Raw genomic sequence first — 23,268 nt, forward strand, 5'->3', positions numbered from 1 at the left:
GAGTGGTTGTTGAATGACTAATGAATACACGATGGAGGGAGAGAAGATGGGAAGACCAGCTGTGAAAGAGAAAGGAGGTCTGAAGGCGACGTTATGAGTGAGGCTTAAAATGGACCTTGAGGGTTGAACAGGAGCTCGCAAATTGATGAGGAGAGAGAGGGTATTTCAAGTTCAAGGAAAAGTATGTGTTAAAAACAGAGGCCCAGGAAAGCGGCCTGTGCTTGGAAAATCACAACTATCATTCAGCTCTCTGGAAAGCCAAGATGAGAAATTGGTGTGAATGAGAGTGAAAAGGACATTTGAACCTTGACCAGTTTCAAGCACTTTTATTAAATTCATGTGGACTTTATTTCTAGATCACAGATTTCAATCCTTTCTGACTTTAATAGAATGACTCATGATATAAAAGAGTTATCGTCTGACAGTGAACGAGTCAAAGCCTGGCTTTTCCCAAAGTGAAATTTATATTTTCTATTTTAACATTATTTTAGTCTTAATTTTTGGTAGGCTACTGGAGCAAATATTTTCATCATATTCTAGAACATACACTGAATTGCTATGGTTTTGAAAGACAAAAAATTATTATTATGTATTTCATTGCAACAATAATAGAGTATAAGGATTAAAAATGCAGTAAGTGGGGAGACGGCTGGCAGAGGACCGAGGACTTCTAGGCCATGAAAATACTCTGTATGGTGTTATGATGACAGATGTATGTCACTACCTATGTGTCCAAACCCGCAGAATGTATAACACCAAGAATGAATCCAAGGGAAACTGTGGACTTCGGGTGACAATGAAGTGTCGACACAGGCTCATCCTTGGGGACACCCCTCCCCCTCTGGTGAGTGAGGACGGTGATGGGATAGGTGTGTGTGTTGGGAGAGGGGGTACCTGGGAAATCCCCGTATCCTCCCCTCTTTGTTGTTGTACACCTCAAACTGCTCCAAAAAACACAGCCTTAGAAAAACGCAGTAATATGATTGAGAAATAATATTTTGCATATGACTAACAAACACACCTAGAAATAAAAATTTAAAAAAAAAAACACAAAAACCCAACAGGGTTTATAGTACAAAACAGCCTTGGTGTGGCTGGATGAGGTGAAACTTCCAAGGCACCTGCTGGGAGACAAGAGCCGGGTCGGTGAAGTCACCTGCAGCCATGGTGGGCCCCACGTATGGCAGGGGTATAGGAAGGAGCAGGACTGGTGACAATCCCACATCGCATCAGCTTGTCTGTGGGGAATGAGGGAGCCAGAAGCCATTTCCCATATGCTGCCATTCAGCTCTGACCTCATCGCTTTCTGACTAATCCTCCAGCCAAGACAACTGGGAGCGGATAAAATCCAGAAACAAAACTCGTGAAGCCATCGGAAAGGCCTCCAGATTTAGAGAACAAGTTTACTTCTATGAAAAACCATTTATGGGGTCCTTTCCCACACATCAAACAGAGTGCCTTCCCTGATGTGGATGTGCCCAGGAGTGGCTGGGCACGTGGGAACCCAGATCGAGGGGTTGTGGCTGGAAGGGAGGAGAGGAAGAGCGTTGGCTAAGCCCACATGCTCATTTCAGATGCTTACGCGGACAAGTGCTAACGGTCAGTCAGTGGCGTAAATGTATGAACCAACAGGGAGCCTTGTCTAAATTGAAATCCCTCCCCGGGCTCGCGGGCTTCTTGAGCATAGGGTTTCAAATGCACCCCACCCCCCGGGCCACAGTGTGAGGCGTTTGGGGGGGTGACCTTTCTGATGTTTTACTCCTGTGAGTGGAGGAGCAGTCCCGGGAGGGAGTGGGGGGGTGTGGGGAGCTGGGATCTATAAGCTACAGGGATCTCCCCTGCTCCAGGAAGGGCTCGGAGGCCTGGCCGGCCAGCCTTGCCCTTGCTGGGCCCACACCCACACTAAATCCTCGCCACTTCCTGGGGAAGCCTCACTCACCCCTTCTCACCTTGTATGTGACCAGTTTCTATTCCCAGTGACTTCTCACAGCTGAAGTTGCTCATAGCTAGTCTCATGCTTATCTGTCACTCGTGGACTATTTCTGGCCAAACCTTCCTGGAAAGTCACCGGAAGACCAGGATCTCTCCATAAAAAAAGAAACGATAAACCTAAAGAAGGGCATTCCGACCCAGATTGAAAATGATTTCATAAAACTTCATTAAATAAAACGGTTTCATGACAAATATTTCTACAATGCACAGTTATTATCTAATTTGTCTCTGCCAGAGGATGAGAGAAATACAGTCACTGTGATGACTATGTGTGGTGCCACATTTAGGCGCAGTAACAGAAGTCGGACGGGCCTACCGGAAGCACACAGGGGATAGCGACAGGAAATTGGGGTCCTGTTCGTTTCTCTCCGATTGTAAAGGGAAGTTCTGTTCTGTTTTGGTAAGAACTCCTATCACACATTAACAGAGCCTAAGTTGTAGTAATATACCCAATTTGCTGTGAAATTCCTTTGTGAGAAGTAATGGTTATAATGAAACTTTAATTCATAGTTCACTCTAGAACCATAGTCAAGGACTTCACCTATAAATTCATTTATAGTGAATGAACATCTTAGGTGCCAAATATTCAGCAGCACCTGACATACCCCTCAGTCCTCATAGTCGGTATATATATTTTTTAATTGTTGTAATTGACATACAATTGCCATACAATATTTCATTCCTTTCAGGTGAAAGAAGAGATTGGGGTGTGTATATATGTGGGGTGTGATTGTGTCTTATGTGGTGTCTATGTGTATATAGGTGTTGTATATACACGACGTGGGTTTGTATGGAAGTAGACACCGTGGGAAATTTATCAGCAAATACAGGCACTCGGAGTTAGCCCAAAGTAATCCGTTCCTAAAAATGTGGCAGCTCGTGGATTTTCAGGTAGTGGGAACCCAATCTCATGTTTTCTAAACAGGAAAAGTAAGATCACAAATCAAACAAAACGCAAATCAAAACCAGATACCACCTTACACCAGTCAGAATGGCAAAAATCAAAAAGGCAACAAACAACAAATGTTGGAGAAGTTATGAAGAGAGGAGAGTCCTCTTACACTGTTGGTGGGAATGCAAGTTGGTACAGACACTTTGGAAGAGAGTGTGGAGGTTTCTCAAAAAGTAAAAAATAGAGCTACCCTATGACCCAGCAACTGCACTACTGGGCATTTACCCCAAAGATACAGCTGTAGTGAAAAGAAGGGCCATATGCACCCCAATGTTCATAGCAGCAATAGCCACAGTCGCCAAACTGTGGAAGGAGCTGAAATGCCCTTCAATAGATGAATGGATAAAGAAGATGCGGTCCAGGGGACAAGATGGCGGGGAAGTAGGAGGAGGCGCCTTTTCAACTTGTACCCCAAAGTGAGCTGATTACCTACCAAAGAACTCCAATCACCCATGAAATCAGACTGAGATCAGAATTATACACGTCTGGATCTCTACGGGGGAGACGCCAGTGGCAGGTAAAGCTGTGTGGGCACGGTGGACTGATATCGGAAGATAAACAAAAGGGGGAGGGAGCCACCAGAGGTGACCGGTTGGAAAGTCATACCCCAATCCGAGCGAGGGTGCCCTGCGTCTGGGGACAAGCATTAACTTGGAGACTGGTTGAAAGCACTCCAAATGAGCAAAGGATCGCGGTGGGGAGATTGTGGGAATCGGGGCGGCTAGGGACAGGGGCTTAAGTCCCCGGTCCCAGGACAGCCTCCCCTGTCCTGGGCACAGAGAGTGCAGCAGAGAAACCAGCTCTTGGTCCCTAAGCCCAGCAGTCCATTTCCTGTGAGGGGATGGAAGCCATGCAGGGGGCAGAACGGGAGAGCCCTGCTGTAGAGTCTGAGATACTCCCCTGAGAGAGGTATAAAGACCCAGCCGGTGCCCTTTGATACGCGCCATTGTTTCAGAGCCTGCACCAAACTCTATGCCCAGAGAGGTGCGTGGAGGCCCAGTCTGGTGCTCTCGGACCTGCACCCCGTTCTCAGAGCCTGAGACCTGCGCACGAACCTCAGCCTCCCCTGAAAGTGGTGCTCGCAAGCCCGACGCTCTTAGACCCAGAAAGACCAGGCACTCCCAGCCCGGGCCCGCGGGAAAATCTCAGTGTGCGACTGCTGCTTGGAACCTCTCTAGCGGTCTGGAGGTGCCCAGAGCCGCTGCTGCCGAGGTTTTGGGTACAAGCAAAAGATCCTCCCTCCCCAGGGACCTCGACTCGGAACCTGCTCCGCCAGCGGCCAAGGGGGAACTTAGTTGGGCTCTGCAGCCAGACTGAGGCTTCTGAGAGGGAGATCAGGGTGCGGTTTGTTTTCCTCTAAAACTACAAAAACCATCAAAAGCAGTCAAAGTGAGGAAAAAAAAAAAGTGAACAAACATAAAAACCTGCCAGAGAACAAAAGCCTGGGAAAAAAAAAAAAACCAGTTTCCTCAGAGCCCACCCCCTTGAGGGGGGCAGGAAGACTTAAATCAGGAACATCATTGACTGAAAAGCCACGTGGCAGTCCCCTCCCCCAGAAAACAAACCAAGAAAGAAAAAAAAAAAAAAGAGAGAAAAAAAAATAAAGGACTACAAGAGAACAACCACTACTTCGTAGGAAAACTTTTATTTTTCATTCATTCCCACTATACTGGTTCTTTTTTTTTTTAATATATAGGTAATTTTTTTAACCTAATAACCATCACAGCGAGCTATCCAGTACATCAAATTCCATAATAACCTTCTAACCTGAACTTTTTGATACACCTATGTTTTTCTTTTGCATTTCTATTTTTTGAATTCCTTTCTTTAAAATTTTAATTTAGTTTAGTCTAGTTTATTCCTTTTTATTTTTATCTTCTAATATTCATATAGAGTTAAACTTCAAAGTAATCCCCTTTCCCCAGTCAATACTACTCCTATAGGTAAACTAATTTTTAATCCCCCTTTCTCTTAGGAAAGTTGATTCCTTTAACAACGATATCAAGATACATCCAGGAAAAAAAAAAAAAAAGATACATCCAGGAAGAATCAAAACAACCTTCCTCGCACACACTGAGAATTTATAACCACTCTCCCAACTTTTTCTTACACCAGTGTTTCTGTGCTTTTGTGTTTGTCCTGATAGTATATAAATCTTACACTTGGGGTTCTTTTTGACGAGGTTCTTCCTTTATTTGCATATATATATTTTTTTCTGTCATATACTTTTATCAGTCTTTTTGTTTGTCTGTTTTTGTTTGTTTACTTCATAAATCTTACCTTGGGGCCCATTTGGGCTGAACCTTCTCTTCCATCTTCCCTTTCTTTTCTGTCTCTCTAACTCTTTTTTTTTCCTTTTCCTTTTCTTTGGTCTCTCATTTGGGTGGGGAATCCTGATTGCTCAGAAGTGTTCCAGGGTGCACCTTGACTACACCACGGTTAATACATCCAGCTACATCTGTTCAGTTATCTCCCACCAAAATGATGAGGAGGAGGAATGCCCAACAAAAGAAAAATACAGAAGATGGACCTTCTGCAACAGAGCTAATGGATATCAACATAGACAATATGTCAGAAAGAGAATTCAGGCTAACAATTATCCAGGCAATAGCTAGGTTGGAGAAAGCCATGGATGACCAAACAGAATTGATTAGGGCCGAGCTGAAAGCGACCAGACAGGATGTTCACAATAATAGGGCGGAGCTTAAAGCTACCAGGGAGGAGGTTCACAATGCTCTCAATGAGTTCCAATCTAATCTAAACTCTCTCAAAGCTAGGGTAACTGAGACAGAATATAGAATTAGTGATCTGGAGGACAAACAGAGAGAAAGGATCAGGAAGAAGCCTGGAACAAACAGCTTAGAAACCATGAAAACAGAATCAGGGAAATAAATGATGCCATGAAACATTCCAACCTCAGAATTATTGGAATCCCTGAAGGGGAGGAGAAAGAAAGAAGTCTAGAAGATATAGTGGAACAAGTCCTTCATGAAAATTTTCCCAATCTCGCGAACAGAACCAGCGTTCATGTACTAGAGGCTCAAAGGTCTCCACCAAAGATTATACATTCCAAAAAAAAAATCACGACACCTGATAGTCAAATTGAGGAATTATAATTGTAGGTATAATCTCTTGAAAGCCGTCAGGGCAAAGAGGCTCCTTACTTACAGAGGAAAGCCCATCAGAATAACATAAGACCTGTCCAAAGAGACCTGGCAAGCCAGAAAAGGCTGGCAAAATATATTCAGGGCACTAAATGAGAAGAACATGCAGCCAAGACTTTATCCAGCAAGACTGACATTCAAAATGGATGGAGAGATAGTTTCCCAGACCGGCAAGGCTTAAAAGACTATGCAACCACCAAGCCAACACTGCAGGAAATATTAAGGGGGGGTTCTATAAAAGAGGAAAAATCCTAAGAATAGCATTGAACAGAAATATAGAGACAGTCTAGAGAAAGGCTTCAAAGGTACTTGATGTCAATAAAAACGTATCTATCAATAATCACTCTCAACGCGAATGGCCTAAATGCGCCCATAAAACTGCACAGGGTTGCAGATTGGATAAAATGACAGGACCCATCCATATGTTGTCTACAAGAGACCCATTTTGAATCTAAAGATACACCCAGACTGAAAGTGAAGGGACGGAGAAGCATCTTTCATGCCAATGGGCCTCAAAAGAAGGCTGGGGTAGCGATTCTCATATCAGATAAATTAGATTTTAAACTAAAGACTGTAGTCAGAGATACAGAAGGACACTACATAATCCTTAAAGGGATTATCCACCAAGATGATCTAACAATTGTAAATATCTATGCCCCCAATATGGGAGCAGCTAATTACATAAGAAAACTGTTAATCAAGATAAAGAGTCATATTGATATGAATACACTAATCGTAGGAGATCTTAACACGCCTCTTCTCAGAAATAGACCATTGAAGCAGAAAATCAATAAAGAAACAAGAGCATTGAATGACACATTGGAACAGATGGACCTCATAGATATATACAGAACATTCAACCCTAAAACAACAGAATACTCATTCTTCTCAAGTAAACATGGAACCTTCTCAAGAATAGACCACATACTGGGTCACAAATCAGGACTCAACCGATACCAAAAGACTGAGATTATTCCCTGCATATTCTCAGATCACAATGCTTTGAAACTGGAACTTAATCACAAGGAAAAGTTCAGAAGGAACTCAAACACCTGGAAGCTAAAGGCCATCTTGCTTAAGAATGCTTGGATCAACCAGGAGATCAAAGAACTGAAACAATTCATGGAAACCAATGAGAATGAAGACACTTCGGTCCAAAACCTATGGGATACAGCAAAGTCAGTCCTAAGGGGGAAATACATAGCCATCCAAGCCTCCCTCAAAAAAATTGAAAAATCCACACAGCAGCCTTCTCTACACCTTAAAGAACTGGAGAATCAACAACAAATCAAACCAACTCCACACATAAGAAGGGAAATCATCAAGATTAGAGCTGAGATCAATGAGGTAGAAACCAAAGATACAGTAGAACATATCAATGAAACTAGAAGTTGGTTTTGTGAAAGAATCAATAAGATCGATAAGCCACTGGCCACATTAATCCAAAAGAAAAGAGAGAAAGCCCAAATTCATAAAATTATGAATGAAAATGGAGAGATCACAACTAACACCAAGGAAGTAGAAACAATCATCAGAAGTTATTATCAACAGTTATATGCCAATAAGCTTAGCAACCTTGATGAAATGGATGCATTCCTGGAAAACTATAAACTCGCAAAATTGAACCAGGAAGAAATCGACAACCTGAATAGACCGATATCTAGTAATGAGATTGAAGCAGTGATCAAAAACCTCCCAAAAAACAAGAGCCCAGGACCTGATGGCTTCCCTGGGGAATTCTACCAAACTTTCAAAGAAGAAATAACACCTATTCTCCTGAAGCTGTTTCAAAAAAATTGAAGCAGAAGGAAAACTTCCAGACTCTTTCTATTAAGCCAGCATTACCCTGATCCCCAAACCAGGCAAAGACCCTACTAAAAAGGAGAATTTCAGACCAATATCACTGATGAATATGGATGCTAAGATTCTCAACAAGATCCTAGCAAACAGGATCCAACAGCACATTCAAAAGATTATCCACCATGACCAGGTGGGATTCATCCCTGGGCTACAAGGATGGTTCAACATTCGCAAATCAATCAATGTGATACAACAAATTAATATGAGAAGAGAGAAGAACCACATGGTCCTCTCAATTGATACAGAAAAAGCATTTGACAAAATCCAGCATCCATTCCTGATTAAAACGCTTCAAAGTATAGGGATAGAGGGAACATTCCTGAACTTCATAAAATCTATCTATGAAAGACCCACAGCAAATATCATCCTCAATGGGAAAAAGCTTGCAGCCTTCCCGGTGAGATCAGGAACAAGACAAGGATGTCCACTTTCACCACTCTTGTTCAACTTAGTATTAGAAGTCCTAGCAACAGTAATCAGACAACAAAGAGAAATAAAAGGTATCCAAATTGGCAATGAAGAAATCAAACTCTCTCTTCGCAGATGACATGATTCTTTATATGGAAAACCCAAAAGACTCCACCCCAAACTACTAGAACTCATACAGCAATTCAGCAAAGTGGCAGGATACAAAGTCAATGTGCAGAAATCAGTGGCTTTCTTATACACTAACAATGAAAATACAGAAAGGGAAATTAGAGAATCGATTCCATTTACTATAGCACCAAGAACCATAAGATACCTGGGAATAAACTTAACCAAAGAGGTAAAGGATCTGTACTTGAGGAACTACAGAACACTCATGAAGGAAATTGAAGAAGACACAAAAAGATGGAAGACCATTCCATGCTCTTGGATTGGAAGAATAAACATTGTTAAAATGTCTATACTGCCTAGAGAAATCTATACTTTTAATTCCATTCCGATCAAAATTCCACCGGTATTCTTCAAAGAGCTGGAGCAAATAACCCAGAAATTTGTATGGAATCAGAAGAGACCCCGAATCGCTAAGAAAATGTTGAAAAACAAAAATAAAACTGGGGGCATCACTTTACCTGATTTCAAGCTTTATTACAAAGCTGTGGTCACCAAGACAGCATGGTACTGGCATAAAAACAGACACATAGACAGTGGAACAGAGTAGAGAGCCCAGATATGGACCCTCAACTCTATGGTCAATTAATCTTCGACAAAATGGGAAAAAATATACAGTGGAAAAAAGACAGTCTCTTCAATAAATGGTGCTGGGAAAACTGGGCAGCTATATGTAGATGAATGAAACTCGACCATTCTCTTACACCATACACAAAGATAAACTCAAGATGGATAAAAGACCTCAACGTGAGATAGGAATCCATCAGAATCCTAGAGGAGAACATAGGCAGTAATCTCTTTGATATCAGCCACAGCAACTTCTTTCAAGATAGGTCTCCAAAGGCAAAGGAAACAAAAGCGAAAATAAACTTTTGGGACTTCATCAAAATCAAAAGCTTCTGCACAGCAAAGGAAACAGTCAAAAAAACAAAGAGGCAACCCATGGAATGGGAGAAGATATTTGCAAATGCCAGTACAGACAAAAGGTTGATATCCAGGATCTATAATGAACTCCTCAAACTCAACACACACAAAACAGGCAATCATATTAAAAAAATGGGCAGAAGATATCAACAGAGACTTCTCCAATGAAGACATACAAATGGCTATCAGACACATGAAAAAATGTTCATCATCACTAGCCCTCAGGGAGATTCAAATTAAAACAACATTGAGATATCACCTTACACCAGTTAGAATGGTGAAAATTAACAAGACAGGAAACAACTGGTGTTAGAGGGGATGTGGAGAAAGGGGAACCCTCTTACACTGTTGGTGGGAATGCAAGTTGGTGCAGCCTCTTTGGAGAACAGTGTGGAGATTCCTCAAGAAATTAAAAATAGAACTTCCCTATGACGCTGCAATTGCACTACTGGGTATTTACCCCAAAGATACAGATGTAGTGAAAAGAAGGGCCATCCGTACCCCAATGTTTATAGCTGCAATGGCCACGGTCACCAAACTGTGGAAAGAACCAAGATGCCCTTCAATGGATGAACAGATAAGGAAGATGTGGTCCATATACACTATGGAGTATTATGCCTCCATCAGAAAGGATGAATACCCAACTTTTGTAGCAACATGGACGGGACTGGAAGAGATTATGCTGAGTGAAATAAGTCAAGCAGAGAGTGTCAATTATTATATGGTTTCACTTACTTGTGGAGCATAACAAATAGCATGGAGGACATGGGGAGTTGGAGAGGAGAAGGGAGTTGGGGGAGATTGGAAGGGGAGGTGAACCATGAGAGACTATGGACTCTGAAAAACAATCTGAGGGGTTTGAAGTGGCGGGGGTGTGGGAGGTCGGGGTACCAGGTGGTGGGTATTATAGAGGGCACAGATTGCATGGAGCACTGGGTGTGGTGAAAAAATAATGAATACTGTTATGCTGAAAATAAATAGATTTAATTAAAAAAAAAAAGAAGATGCGGTCCATATATACAATGGAATATTAGGCAGCCATCAGAAAGGATGAATACCTAACTTTTGCATCAACTTGGATGGGATTAGAAGAGATTATGCTGAGTAAAATAAAACAAACAGAGAAAGTAAATTATCACATGATTGCAGTTATTTGTGGAACATAAGAAATAGCATGGAGAACAAGAGGAGAAGGTAAAAACGAAGGGGGAGAAATCAGAGTGGGAGATGAACCACAAGAGACTGTGGACTCCGGGAAACCAACAGAGTTTCAGAGGGGAGGGGAGGGGCGGATGGCTTAGCCCGGTGATGGGTATTAAGGAGGGCACGGATTGCACAGAACACTGGGTGTGAGAAACAAACAATGAATAATGGAACACTACATCAAAAACTAATGATGTACTGTATGGTAACTAACATAACACAATTAAAAAAAAGAACACATTTCTAATTCACATTAATCCACTGAACTATGTATTTTCTAGTGTTTCAAAAATATCCTGTGCTCAGGAAGCACAGTGAAGCTTTTCAGGCCTAACTGTAGCTCCTAAGTTACCCTGATTTTCCCATGCACAGAAAAAACAATACACCTGAGTCCGACCACAGTTATGTATTCTGTGTATTTATATCGTCCCTTAGGTTTTATTGCTTCCAAGTTTTCTCTTGCAGAAGGAAAGACTCCTTGGGCTCAGCCCTTTGCTTCATAGCCTGGTACATTTTTCAGAAAGTGTTTTCACTTAATAATCCAGGGAAGATAACAAGCAACACCGCCCAGCATGTTTAAATAGCACACACAGGAGACGCAACGCTGCTCCCTGGGGCCAAAGCCTCGTCTTCTCCTGGGGACACCTGGTAGCGTGAGCATTTTCATGGGCCCACACCTGCCATTTCCATTCAGAGGCTTACAGCTCCAGTAGTAAAATACACGGCCAACATTCTGATAAACCCGTGAGAAGTATTTGGAAGGAACAGTTGTGTTAGTGAAGACACAGCAAAGTCAAGGAAGTTATTTCCTAAGGATTCCTCCAGGTCTTTGTGGGATTTGGAGACAAATCACAAAGTGGCCTGTGAATGATATTCTCTGTGGAATTACTTGGGTTTCACAGTTTTATAATGTTTTAAAATCTGACTATAATGTTTTAAAAGAAGTTGGGGCATGAGGAGGACTTCCATTTGAAGGGCAAGAGAAAAACAGAAATCCAATGTTTGTTCGAATGAGAAGTGGCTCTTGAATCCTATCATTGCAATGTTCAGAGAGGGAAAGAGTCTTCTTTCTAGTTAATTATCCTTTAATGCCTAGTAGATTATTTTGCAACAACCAATACGCAACAACACTATTTAAAACCTCCCAGTAGTATTGATTAATTAGGTCTCTCATTTATAGGCTTTAATTGGGTTATTTTTCAAAGGAGAAACAAGAAGTGAACTTCATGCAATGGGCTGACCATCAAGAAATCACGTATTATTTTAGGCAGAATGAGAGCTGTCCTCAGGGAACCCCCCCCCACCCAGGGGCTAGAGTAGCGCAGAGACCTTGGCCTTACCCTTTGATCTCAAGGCTTCTAATACCTTTGAGTCGGCGGTCACATCACTCACTAGCTTGATTTCAATATTTTGTGAAGTCAGTTGGAGCAACTTTTCAAAAAGACGTTGACCCTAGAAAAAAATATTCAGAGATGAGGAAAGTCAGAAAACCTAAAGTATGCTACTTAGGATAGGTATAAATAAATGTATTAACAATTAAAACTATTCCTTCAAATTCTTTTTTTAAAGATTTTATTTATTTATTTGACAGAGATCACAAGTAGGCAGAGAGGCAGGCAGAGAGGGAGGAAGGGAAGCAGGCTCCCGGCCCAGCAGAGCCCGATGCGGGGGCTCAATCCCAGGACCGTGGGGTCATGACCCGAGCCGAAGGCAGAGGCTTTAACCCACTGAGCCACCCAGGCGCCCCGATTCATTCAAACTTTCAAAGGGAAGCGTTTCAGCAGTTAGCGTTCGTGGACAATTCTTTCAGTTCTAGAACCGGAGCAGTAGCATGAACACAGATTACATTGTGTTTTCCGAGTGACAATCACTGCAATTCCAAGTTCAATGCTACAGTGCAAATCTACTCTTCTTTTCCTTTTCCATTCTGACATTATCTACACTGGAAGAGGCAGCAGAGACTATTATAAAGTTGTGTTTGGGCCTAGAGAGACCTGGATTCCAGCTGGTTTTCCAATTTATAAGCTGTTTTTCTTCTCACTAATCTCTAGCTTCTTCCTCAGTAGAACATAGATAAAAATAACATGTACTTTAAAAGGTTTTTTGTGAGAATTAAAGGAATTAGTAGTAGGTAAGTATCCTTTCAGTGGAAGCTCTGATGAGGAAAGTCACGGCTACTTATAGGTGATTTGCCTGAATTCACCTTCTGGTTTAAAACCCCTTTTTACAGAATTCAACTAACGCTCTGCCCTAGCCATCTGTCATTACTAGCACAACCCAAAAATGACTGGAATAAAAATAAAAAATAAAACATAAAGCTTTGCTTACATAAGATTTTCACAAGCATTACATTTTTATAAGAAATCGTCATCTCCTGGACACTGCGCTGGGGCAGGTCCTCAGCACTTACACCGTCTCAGGTGAGAGGGCAGCAACCTTAGCTCGGTTATTTTCCCTTGTGTGTGTTCACAGACTCCCTCTCCTGTCATAAAAGGAACTGGTCTTCTTTTATTGATTTTGGAGAACTTTGTTATTCAGCCACAAACTCAAATGCCTTCCGGGGTGGGACAGGCAATAAGGTTTGGTCTTCATGGCCCCCAGGTGGCAAAGTCTTATCCTGCTTTGATAAGGATGGACCATTAATAACTAATAACGATTCGGTACAAAGGATGGGAGGGAAGGGAAGGTGTGGATGCAGGATTCCTGCACTTCAGCCTCAGAAAGCAGAGAAGCCAAAGATGCAAGTCCGAGACTTCGGAGGTAAGGAGAGCAAGCCGGCAGGACAGTCCTAGGGCCACGTAGCAGGAGGGCAATGTTTGGTGTAATCCAGCCCTGCTGGCCTGGAGCGGGGGCCTCAGATGGCCAGTGCTCTCTCATCCCTGAGTACCAGAGGGCGGAGTGGGAACTGCACCCCATGGCAGGGACATAAGCCTCCCTTCCTCTAACTAAGCATGGAAATCAAGGTGCCCAAAGTGGAGCTCATGAATTACTCCGTACCCAGAGCCTGGAGGCAGGCTCCCTGAGGAGCAGGTGTTCTGGGGAGGGGTGGAATGAGTGTACCAGGCTGGTGTCCACAATTTATTTAAAAGAGATTGGGGGGGGGGCTGTTGAACAAGAGAGAAACACACAGAGAGGCAGAGGAGGGAAGAAAGAAAACAGCAGCCGCCTTGTAGATTGCAGGGTCTATGTGGATTTCAGGTTTCCTGCAGGAGCGGGAAGTACCAGGCAGCCAGGGGCTCAGATAGAGGCGGAGAAGGATAGCCAGGTGGCGGGGAGCTGTGGTTCTCCTGCGGGATTATCACCAACACAGCCTTCCTCGTCAGCTCTGGTACCCCATGGACTTGCGGACTGTAATCTTGTCACACACCCTTGGAGGCTTGGGGATGTCTGCATGGCCCAGATTTCTGGAGCCCAGCCTCACGGTCAAACTGCCTGTATTCTTCCCTTCACACAGAGAAAAGGCTTATGTGCGTTGTGTTTTGGGAGACTCCACCGGTAATAAGCCACAGTTTTTACACGAATGCATGTTTTTTTTTCCCCCTGCTCTTAGTTAACAATAGATCTTGCACCAGTGAAATATAAGAGATCTTCTAACCTATCTGTATTTCTGGCTGTGTGCCTTAAATTGATTCCCACTATGTTATTTTTGTGAGATTTAAAATGAAGACCAGAGCTCTCAAACATAGATGAAAATAGAAACTCCCAAGTTCACAGATACTGGCAGACTGTCATTAAATAAAGCTAATTTTTCCTGTTAGTACGTGCTGATGACTTACCCCAAGGATTCTTAAAATTGTTAATTATAGTACTTACTGTAATGAACTTGGGCCTGGGTTGGTGAAGTTCTCCCCTGTTTACAGTGTCTTACCTTCCTATCTGCACATTTTTGATAAGACATTCGGAATGTAGTAACAAAAGTATGAAGCACAGAGAGTATGAAACACTGAGAGAGATCTCCTCTGAGGGCTTCACTGCTGAGTTAAATCCTCTCGCTGAGTTTTCATAAAGGAATACAAAAACCTCTTTGGTTTTTAAACATCAGAAACTCCTGAACGACAGGAGTTTGAGCTGCATGGGTCCACTTATATGCAGATTTTTTTTCTTTTTCAACAATCAGGGTAGTCCTGTAAAAATGTTTTCCCAGCCTTAGCATCTTCTTAATTAACATATTTTCTTAGCTTACGTTAATGTACATCTAACATACAAAGTATGTGTTAGTTGGCTCTTTCTGTTATCAGTCAGGCTCTGGTCAACAGGAGGCTATCAGTATCAAGTTTTGGGGAGTCAAAAGTTTCATGCAGATTTTTGACTATGCAGTGGGTTATCCCCCGTTAATCCCCATGTTGTTCAAGGGTCAGCTAATTTTTTTTTTTAAGATTTTATTTATTTATTTGACAGAGGGAAAGAGAAAGCGAGAGAGAACACAAGCAGGGCGGAAGTAGCAGACTCCCTGTGGAGCTGGGAGCCCTATGCAGGGCTCCATCCTAGGACCCCAGGATGAGGACCTGAGCCAAAGGCAGACTCTTAATGACTGAGTAACCCAGATGCCCCCAAGGGTCAACTAACTTAAAAATGTGCTCTTTCTGATGAGAAACATTAGGCAAAATTTCCAAGTTAAATAAATCATCTTGAAGATAGTCAGTGGTTGAGGTGCGTTGAGCAATTTAAGCCGATTAAGCCCAAGCAGACTGCCTAGGGGTTGGAGTATGAAGTACGGGGGTGGGGGGGGGGGGGAGGACTAGTTAACCACCTAATACTGCCCCTTCTTCACCTAAAAGGAAGAAGCCACTAATAATCTGATAAAGTCAAATATAGATGCATGTAAGGGGCCCAATAAGAGAGAAGACGCTTGAACACAGTAAGCACCTGACGAGACAGGCTACTGGAGAATATGGAACTGGAGCTAAAACACAACGTTGTTATATGCAAAGACAGATAAGTCTGGCTGGGACTAACACTCTAACGATTTTAGAATTAAATTAGAAGTATAATTAAAGAACAGCAAGGCCACTGTCGAGACCCAAATTACAGCTTGAAGATCTAACGGAAGAAATATTTCAAAGCACAGAGGGGCATGCACACAGAAACCTAAGGGTAATAGGGAAGAAAAGGGTGATAGATAAATCAAGGATATATAACACATGGCTAATAGATGTGTTGGAAGAAAACAAGAGGCAGAAAGAATAAGCTTTCAAGTAACAGAAGAGAAACTGTCCCACTAGGAAAGGCCTAAATCTACCTGTTGAAAAGATAACTGAAGGATGAAGGCAATGCAGTGCAGAAAGACCCATCTAGGCACAGTCGATGCAATCGATCAATACCAAGGAGAAAGAGGAATTCTTACAAACTTATGGCCAAAAACAAAACAAAACAGAACAAAACAAGCTACCTCCCGAGCAAAATGGATCCGATGGGCAGGAGCCAGTCACCTGCAGCATTAAGCCAGTACAGGGTGGCCACAGACTCCGATAAAGAATAAACTAGAACAGGGGCGCCTGGGTGGCTCAGTGGGTTAAGCCGCTGCCTTCGGCTTGGGTCATGATCTCAGGGTCCTGGGATCAAGTCCCGCATCAGGCTCTCTGCTCAGCGGGGAGCCTGCTTCTCTCTCTCTCTCTCTGTCTCTCTCTCTCTGCCTGCCTCTCCGACTACTTGTGATTTCTCTCTGTCAAATAAATAAATAAAAATCTTAAAAAAAAAAAAAAAAAGGAATAAACTAGAACAAGCAAATGTTTTACTCAGATTTTACCTGCCAGGGTCAAAAAAAAAAAAAAAGGAAGAAAGAAATATTTGCAGATATATACAGTAAAATCTCTTTTAGAGACTGTATTACCTACATGACCCATATGAGGAACATATTCAAGGAAAGTCTCTAATCAGACTGTAAATAATACTACCCATCACTGAGGAGGATGAAAGGGAGAACACGTGATGAACAGGAGAAAATGGTATGTGTTTGACGTAGCTGCTACAGAAGGATTCTTGAAATAGGACAGACACATTACAAGGGAAGTTCTACTGTTGTACTGAGAACCTATTACGTGATTTTCAGTGGGAAGCACTATTATTTGAAAGGGATTGTGTTGGGGCGCCTGGGTGGCTCAGTGGGTTAAGCTTCTGCCTTTGGCTCGGGTCATGGTCTCAGGGTCCTGGGATTGAGCCCCGCATTGGGCTCTCTGCTCAGCAGGAAGCCTGCTTCCCCATTCCTCTCTCTCTGCCTGCCTCTCTGCCTACTTGTGATCTCTCTATCAAATAAATAAATAAATAAATAAATAAATTTTTAAAGAAGGGATTGCATTGGTTTGTGTGTAAGTTTATTCTATAAATAAGACATGTATATAAATACAACAAACACACAATGTATCTGTGGTATTACAATCTCACAGGGTGGTAGATTTAGGGAAAAAAATGTGTAAGAAGTCTCCTTATTAAGGTGAGAGTGAAAAGAAGCCGAGGAACACTGATCTGCAGCCAACAGGACAAAGAATCTCAGTAAAAATTAGAGTAAGAGTTAGGAGGGCTTAAAAGTACTAGATGGGAAAGAGCATGGCCTTATTCTGTTGTGGCACGATTTATGGAGCAGTGACAGCTATCGACTGGTATGTGCCAAACAACACAGCAGCAAAATATGTAAAGCAAAAGCTAAGAGTAATGCAATTAAAACACAACCACAATATAATGCTTCAAAATAGGTCTCTCAAAAAGGGGGTAGATCTAATAAGGGATAAATGAGAATATATGAAAATTGAATATTATCAGTAAACTTGATTATGTGTCTACATTTATACATATTTCTCATTCTATATATCAAATCCCTCCAAGCGACGGTCTGTCCTGAGAACATTATAAAAATCTGTTCTGTAACGGCTGTTAAAGAAAAACCCAAGAAAACCAGTTGCGGGGAGATGTTCTACCAGCTTCACTCTTTACTCATAATTTAAGAAAATGAGAAATAGACCATTAACGCGTGACACATAAAACACATCATATCTACTTGAAAATTTAAAAACTCACTCTTAGATCATCTGTGCATCACAGGAGAAAAGAAAAGTGAATTTCTATATTCTCTAGAAAGCTATAAATAGTGGAGAACTTCACAGCAAAGCCATGAAATGAAGGCAGTATCTGGTGTCAGAGAAATTCACAAGTGTACATGCCTTCAGCATTATAAAAAAAAAAAATTACAGGGCGCCGGGGTGGCTCAGAGGGTTAAGCCTCTGCCTTCGGCTCAGGTCATGATCTCAGGGTCTTAGGATCGAGCCCCGCCTTGGGCTCTCTGCTCAGCAGGGAGCCTGCTTCCTCCTCTCTCTGCCTGCCTCTCTGCCTACCTGTGATCTCTATCTGTCAAATAAATAAATAAAATCTTTAAAAAAAAAATTACAAAGTCACAGTAATCATATCAACATGGTTAGAAGCACAGGAATAAACAGATAAGGGAAGAGAAGATCCAAAAATGGTATACACACAATTCTATCAATAATAAAGGTGTGATTTTAACTCAGTCTGAAAAAGATCAAGTAGTTTAATCTGGCCTAAGTGAAAGGATCCTTATATTACACCACAGAGAAAAGTATGTTTCAGGCAGAATAAAAACATAGCAATACTGGGGCACCTGGCTGGATCAGTCGGGTAAGCATCTGACTCTTGGTTTCAGCCCAGGTCATGATCTTGGGTCATGAGATTGAGCCCCAAGAGCTTGGGCTGATGTTCCATGGGGAGTCTGCTTGGGATTCTCTCTCTCCCTCTGCTCCTCCCCCCACTCAATTGCCCACTCTCTCTCTCTCAAATGAGTAAGTCAGTCTTTTAAAACAAAACAAAACAATAAAAACAAAAACAAGAGCACCTGGGTGGCTCAGTCAGTTAAGCATCTTCCTTGGGTTCAGGTCATGATCCCAAGGTCTTGGGATCAAGCCTAGCATTGGGCTCCCCACTCAGTAGGGAGTCTGCTTCTCCCTCTCCCTCTGCTGCTCCCTCAACACAGTACATACTGTCTCATTCTGCTCACTCTCCCAAATAAATAAAATCTTAAACCCTGACAAAATAAAAGCAAAACCAAAAATCATACCAACCCTTTCAAGAAAAAACTATTCATGTACAGTCTTGTACATAGTACAAGTAGGGAGAACTTTAGCTTAGTTACAGGAGGCTAAATAATGCCTCCCCCCCCAAGATGTCACGTCCTCACCTGGAGGATGTAAGTTTTACCTTCTTTCGAAATAGGATCTTCACAGGGATGATTAAAGACCTGGAGATGAGATTATCCTAGATCACTGAAGAGGGCCCTAGACACAAGCAGTACTTGTAGGAGAGAGGCAGAAGGGAATGGCCACCCCTTGCGGAGATGGGTACATGAAGACAGAGCAGAGGTATTCAAGGATGGCAGCCTTGAAGACTGGAGGGACACAGCAGCAAGTGACACGAGGGTACACTGGCAGCTGCCACATGCAGGAAGGGGTGGGAAGTATAATCCCCCCAGTAGTGGAGGCTGCAGGAGTCTCTGGGGGGAGCACAGCTCTGGTGACACCTAGGTCTCAGCCCAGGGAAAGAGATCACAGACTCGGAACCTCCAGAACTGGGACGAAATGAATTTTTGCTGTTCTAAGCCACCTGTCTGTGGCACTTTGCGGGGCCTCGAAACTAATATACAAATTAGCTACATAGAAGCGATACAAGATATACAGAGTTACAAAAGACAAAAAAATTTATATTGCAAAAGATACCACCAACTAAATGAAAAACAGTAAAATTCTGGAATAAAATATTTGCCATGCAGACAAGAGGGGAAGGGTTAGTGGGTGTACTCTACAAAAAATATTAAAAATTAGGAAAAGCCAAAAGCCTAATCAAATCTGGGCAAAGTCAGGCTGGCAGATGTGAAGAGATGCTTCATGGGAAGCCCAACAAGAAGAAATGTGGGGAGCTGTGTACTCAGGAGATGGGAAACAACTTAGGAGTGGCAACCTTGACTCCTGTTGGCGACTGGGGGAAAGGGTACTCTGACATTGCTGTCTTCCACTCAGCAATCCCACCTAGAATGCATTCCCCAATCCCTAATCCTAACATAAGCACCAGAATGTGCGTGTGCGTGTTTGTGAGAAAGAGAGAGAGAGAAAGAGACTTTGTGTCTTAGGGATGCTGTTATCTGCCCGTGCACATACATGTACATGTGTCTATATGTGCACAGAAAGTTTAAATCAAAGTTTCAAAGGACTGATTAAAGATACTAAGCAAGTGATGATCCAGTCACGAGAAAACAAGACTAGGATTTACTGTAAGCCACAATGTCCTTTCAAAGCAATATACTTCCCTTGATTTTTTTTCTTTATGATTTAAGACATAAAACCACATATACGTGGATCCCCTCTGGACTCAATTTCCTAGCTTTTTATTTAACCAATTAGTTTGATTATCTACAAGACTGATCTCTTATTTACTCTCTATATTTACTGAAAGTTTCAGTACTGTATTTGCTGAGTTTTCTTTTTTTTAATTAAAAAACTTAACTGAGGGCGCCTGGGTGGCTCAGTGGGTTAAGCCGCTGCCTTCGGCTCAGGTCATGATCTCAGGGTCCTGGGATCGAGTCCCGCATCGGGCTCTCTGCTCAGCAGGGAGCCTGCTTCCGTCTCTCTCTCTCTGCCTGCCTCTCCGACTACTTGTGATTTCTCTCTGTCAAATAAATAAATAAAATCTTTAAAAAAAAAAAAAAAAAAAAAAACTTAACTGAAATTTTATTTACTTACTATAATTACTGAAATATACAAAGTCTGCCAGGAATATAAGCAAAGATATGTCATTTTCTTGTCTATTTCCCAGCATCAGCTATTATTCTCAAATAAAAGGAGGCCCAGAACTGAGAGAAGGGTGTTTAAAGCAATTTCATTTAACACATTCACTGGGTTTTGCTAAGGGTCAGGGACCTTCATAAGTGCTGGAAATAAATGATAAGTAATTAAATGGAGCCCAGTGTGTCAGATGTCAGGGTGTAGGAGTTACAGGCCTGGGGACAATGTGACAGGGGCACTGATAACCCAGCCTAGGGCACACAGGGAGAGTTTGCCAAAGGAAGGAAGGCAAGAAAAAGTGGTCCAGGTCTGAGTGCGAAGTAGGAGGTTCTTGTAAACCTGGATGTAATTTGGACCCAGTCTGGAAAGCTCCGTGGATCTGAGGGATCTTACATAGCAAAGAATGTAACTGAAGTTCTGTTTTTCTGCTCTAAAAGAAACCTCTAGGGCACCTGGGTGGCTCAGCTGGTTAAGCATCAGACTTGGTTTTGCTCAGGTCGTGATCCCAGGGTCATGAGATCCAGCCCCGCTTTGGGCTCTGCACTGGGTGTGGAGCCTGTTTGAAGATGCTCTTCTTCTGCCCCTCCTCCCCCAACTCACGCATGCTCTAAAATAAATAAATCATTAAAAATCAATAAAATCCTGATGACAAATTGGAGAAGGACTAGTATAGGGCAGGGCTGGAGGCTGAATGGGGAATCAGGTTGGTGCACGGTCCAGTGGGAGATAATGTGGACTGGGACAGAGCGTGTCCAAGATAATCGGAAAAATGAGAAGATCTCAGGCATTTATGGGAGAGCACAGTGATGAGCTCCATGGCTAGGCTTGGGCTCGGAGGGAGACAGTAGAGCCAGGGAATGTGGCCAGAGGCTCCAGAAGCTCTCTCAACATGGCTGTGGAACACGGAATTCCTTATCCAAAGCGAGAAAGTGGTGGCCTGCACAGGAGTTCATAAGCATCCTGAAGTCGGGGATAAATCACAGCTTTGGGAAGTCAGGCAGTGCCACATGTCCAGCATCTTAGAGAATGCCCGCCTTGTGGGCAATGAGCAACAAGGCTCACTGGCCGCCACTAGCGAGAGGATCTGCTAGGCAGGCCTGCAAGCCGAGGCCACTCATTAATCCAGGTTCCATCCCACTCAGGAGCTTCATTATTCTGAACAGTTACTCATCAGGATTTGCCTAATGACAGTGAGCACAGTTATGCGTCCCGTGGGCAGGAACACAGCCACCCCTATCCAGGGCAGAGAGATGCAGACAGCAGAGTGAATAAGCTCATGTTGCCAATAACAGGTCAGGAAACAGCAAGGACTTCACATTGGGAGCAGCAGGTTTATAACGGGGACCTGGGCAGCTGGAGATCTACAGTAACTAGAATGTAGCTTTTGGGGTGGGGGGGGGGTGGAGCGCTCCAGCATCACCTCTAGCTGCAAAGGGGAGGTGGGTGAGGTCACTCTGGAGGCACGGTCAGCCATGTCTGGAAGCAGGTGGCTGGCACAGCTGGTCAGCACTCTCGGCTTCAGAAAAGGCAGAGGGGACAGGCAAGGGCATAAGCCTGACACTCCAGCTCTTTCCCAATCACTTGTTCTGAGTGGGTAGAGGGCCCCACACTGCACGAAGGCAGACTTCCTTTAGGTCCTCACTCCTGACGACTCCCACTGCCCCTGCCCGTAACCACTAGGGCGCCCTACACACTCCCTGAAAATCCCACAGTCTTAAGGAAGCAGCTTCACCTCCGTAGCCCTCTGCCCCCACTTATGAGAAAGGATCCCAAGTTAACGAGCAAAAAGAAAATGTTTTGCACAAAGGTATTTCCTGCAGTGGAAGTTCTTCAGGAAAAGAAGGATCAAAAAATAGATAGCAAGTCCAAGAGGAAAGAGCTACGTCAATTTAATTCACTACCCTGCATATCATGCAGCCAATTTAAAATAAGGTTTAAAATGTTAAAATAATATAAAGGTGCTTATGGTGTAATGTTAAATTCAAAATCAAGATACATAGGAGTATAGGTATGTAATTACGCATAAAATATCAAACTTAAAAAAAAGTTTTGTTGATGGTTCCATGGTGGATTGTGTTTTTCTCATCATTTCCCTAGTTTTAAATTTTCTATAGTGCGATGCTATTACTATTATAATGAGGGAGAAAAATCCAACTCATGATTTTTCAAAAAAAGTTGCAAAAACATAAATTGGCCAATGGGACCCTGGAAGCTCAGCAAGAAGGTCTAGAGAGACATTTAGGCAAGAATTTAGGTGAGCAAATCTAAGATAAGACCACTTAAAAAGAAAAATCATTATTTAATCCAAATAACTGGGAAGAGTATCTTGGGGTTCATGATTTATTCATGCCTATATGATTGGATTTAAAAAGAATCAAAGAGGTTAAACTCTTGCTAATCATAGCGCTTATGAGTTTATATGAGAATGATGATTTCCCTTGGAAATATATTGGAAAGCAAGCAAGAGCATAATTAGGATCGCTCAACAGATGGGGGCACAGAAGCACAGGGAAGCAGCAGGAATTTACCAGGAAAGAGCAACACTGAGGGAGAACCAGAAGCCACAGGAGCCGGAGAGCTCACTGAGCCACCAAGAGCCAACCGAGGACAGCCTTCCCAGCCTGCTCACTGCTGGCTCCAACTGCTGTTCTATCTCTCTGCGCTCTCGTCACCCATTTCTCCATCTCCTTCACTCAACTTTTGAGTTCCACAGTGGGTACGGACCTTTGCTCATTTGACTTTGCATCCTAATTTGTAAGCTTCTGCTGAGTGTTGATTTTGTGGAACAGGGAAGAGACGC

The 23,268-nt window shown here is 42.8% G+C and overlaps 1 protein-coding gene across 5 annotated transcripts in view; it reads right to left on the reverse strand.

Moving 5' to 3' along the window:
* PLD5 (phospholipase D family member 5) overlaps positions 1-23,268 on the reverse strand; it is a 396,874-nt gene that overhangs the window by 158,642 nt on the left and 214,964 nt on the right. For all 5 annotated transcript variants that reach the window (XM_059144973.1, XM_059144976.1, XM_059144974.1 and 2 more), the window contains one exon: positions 12,030-12,141. In XM_059144973.1, the coding sequence (XP_059000956.1) occupies positions 12,030-12,141 (112 nt within the window). The remainder of the gene's footprint in view (positions 1-12,029; positions 12,142-23,268) is intronic.

Source organism: Mustela lutreola, chromosome 14 (genome assembly GCF_030435805.1).
Source record: "Mustela lutreola isolate mMusLut2 chromosome 14, mMusLut2.pri, whole genome shotgun sequence".
NCBI lineage: Eukaryota > Metazoa > Chordata > Mammalia > Carnivora > Mustelidae > Mustela > Mustela lutreola.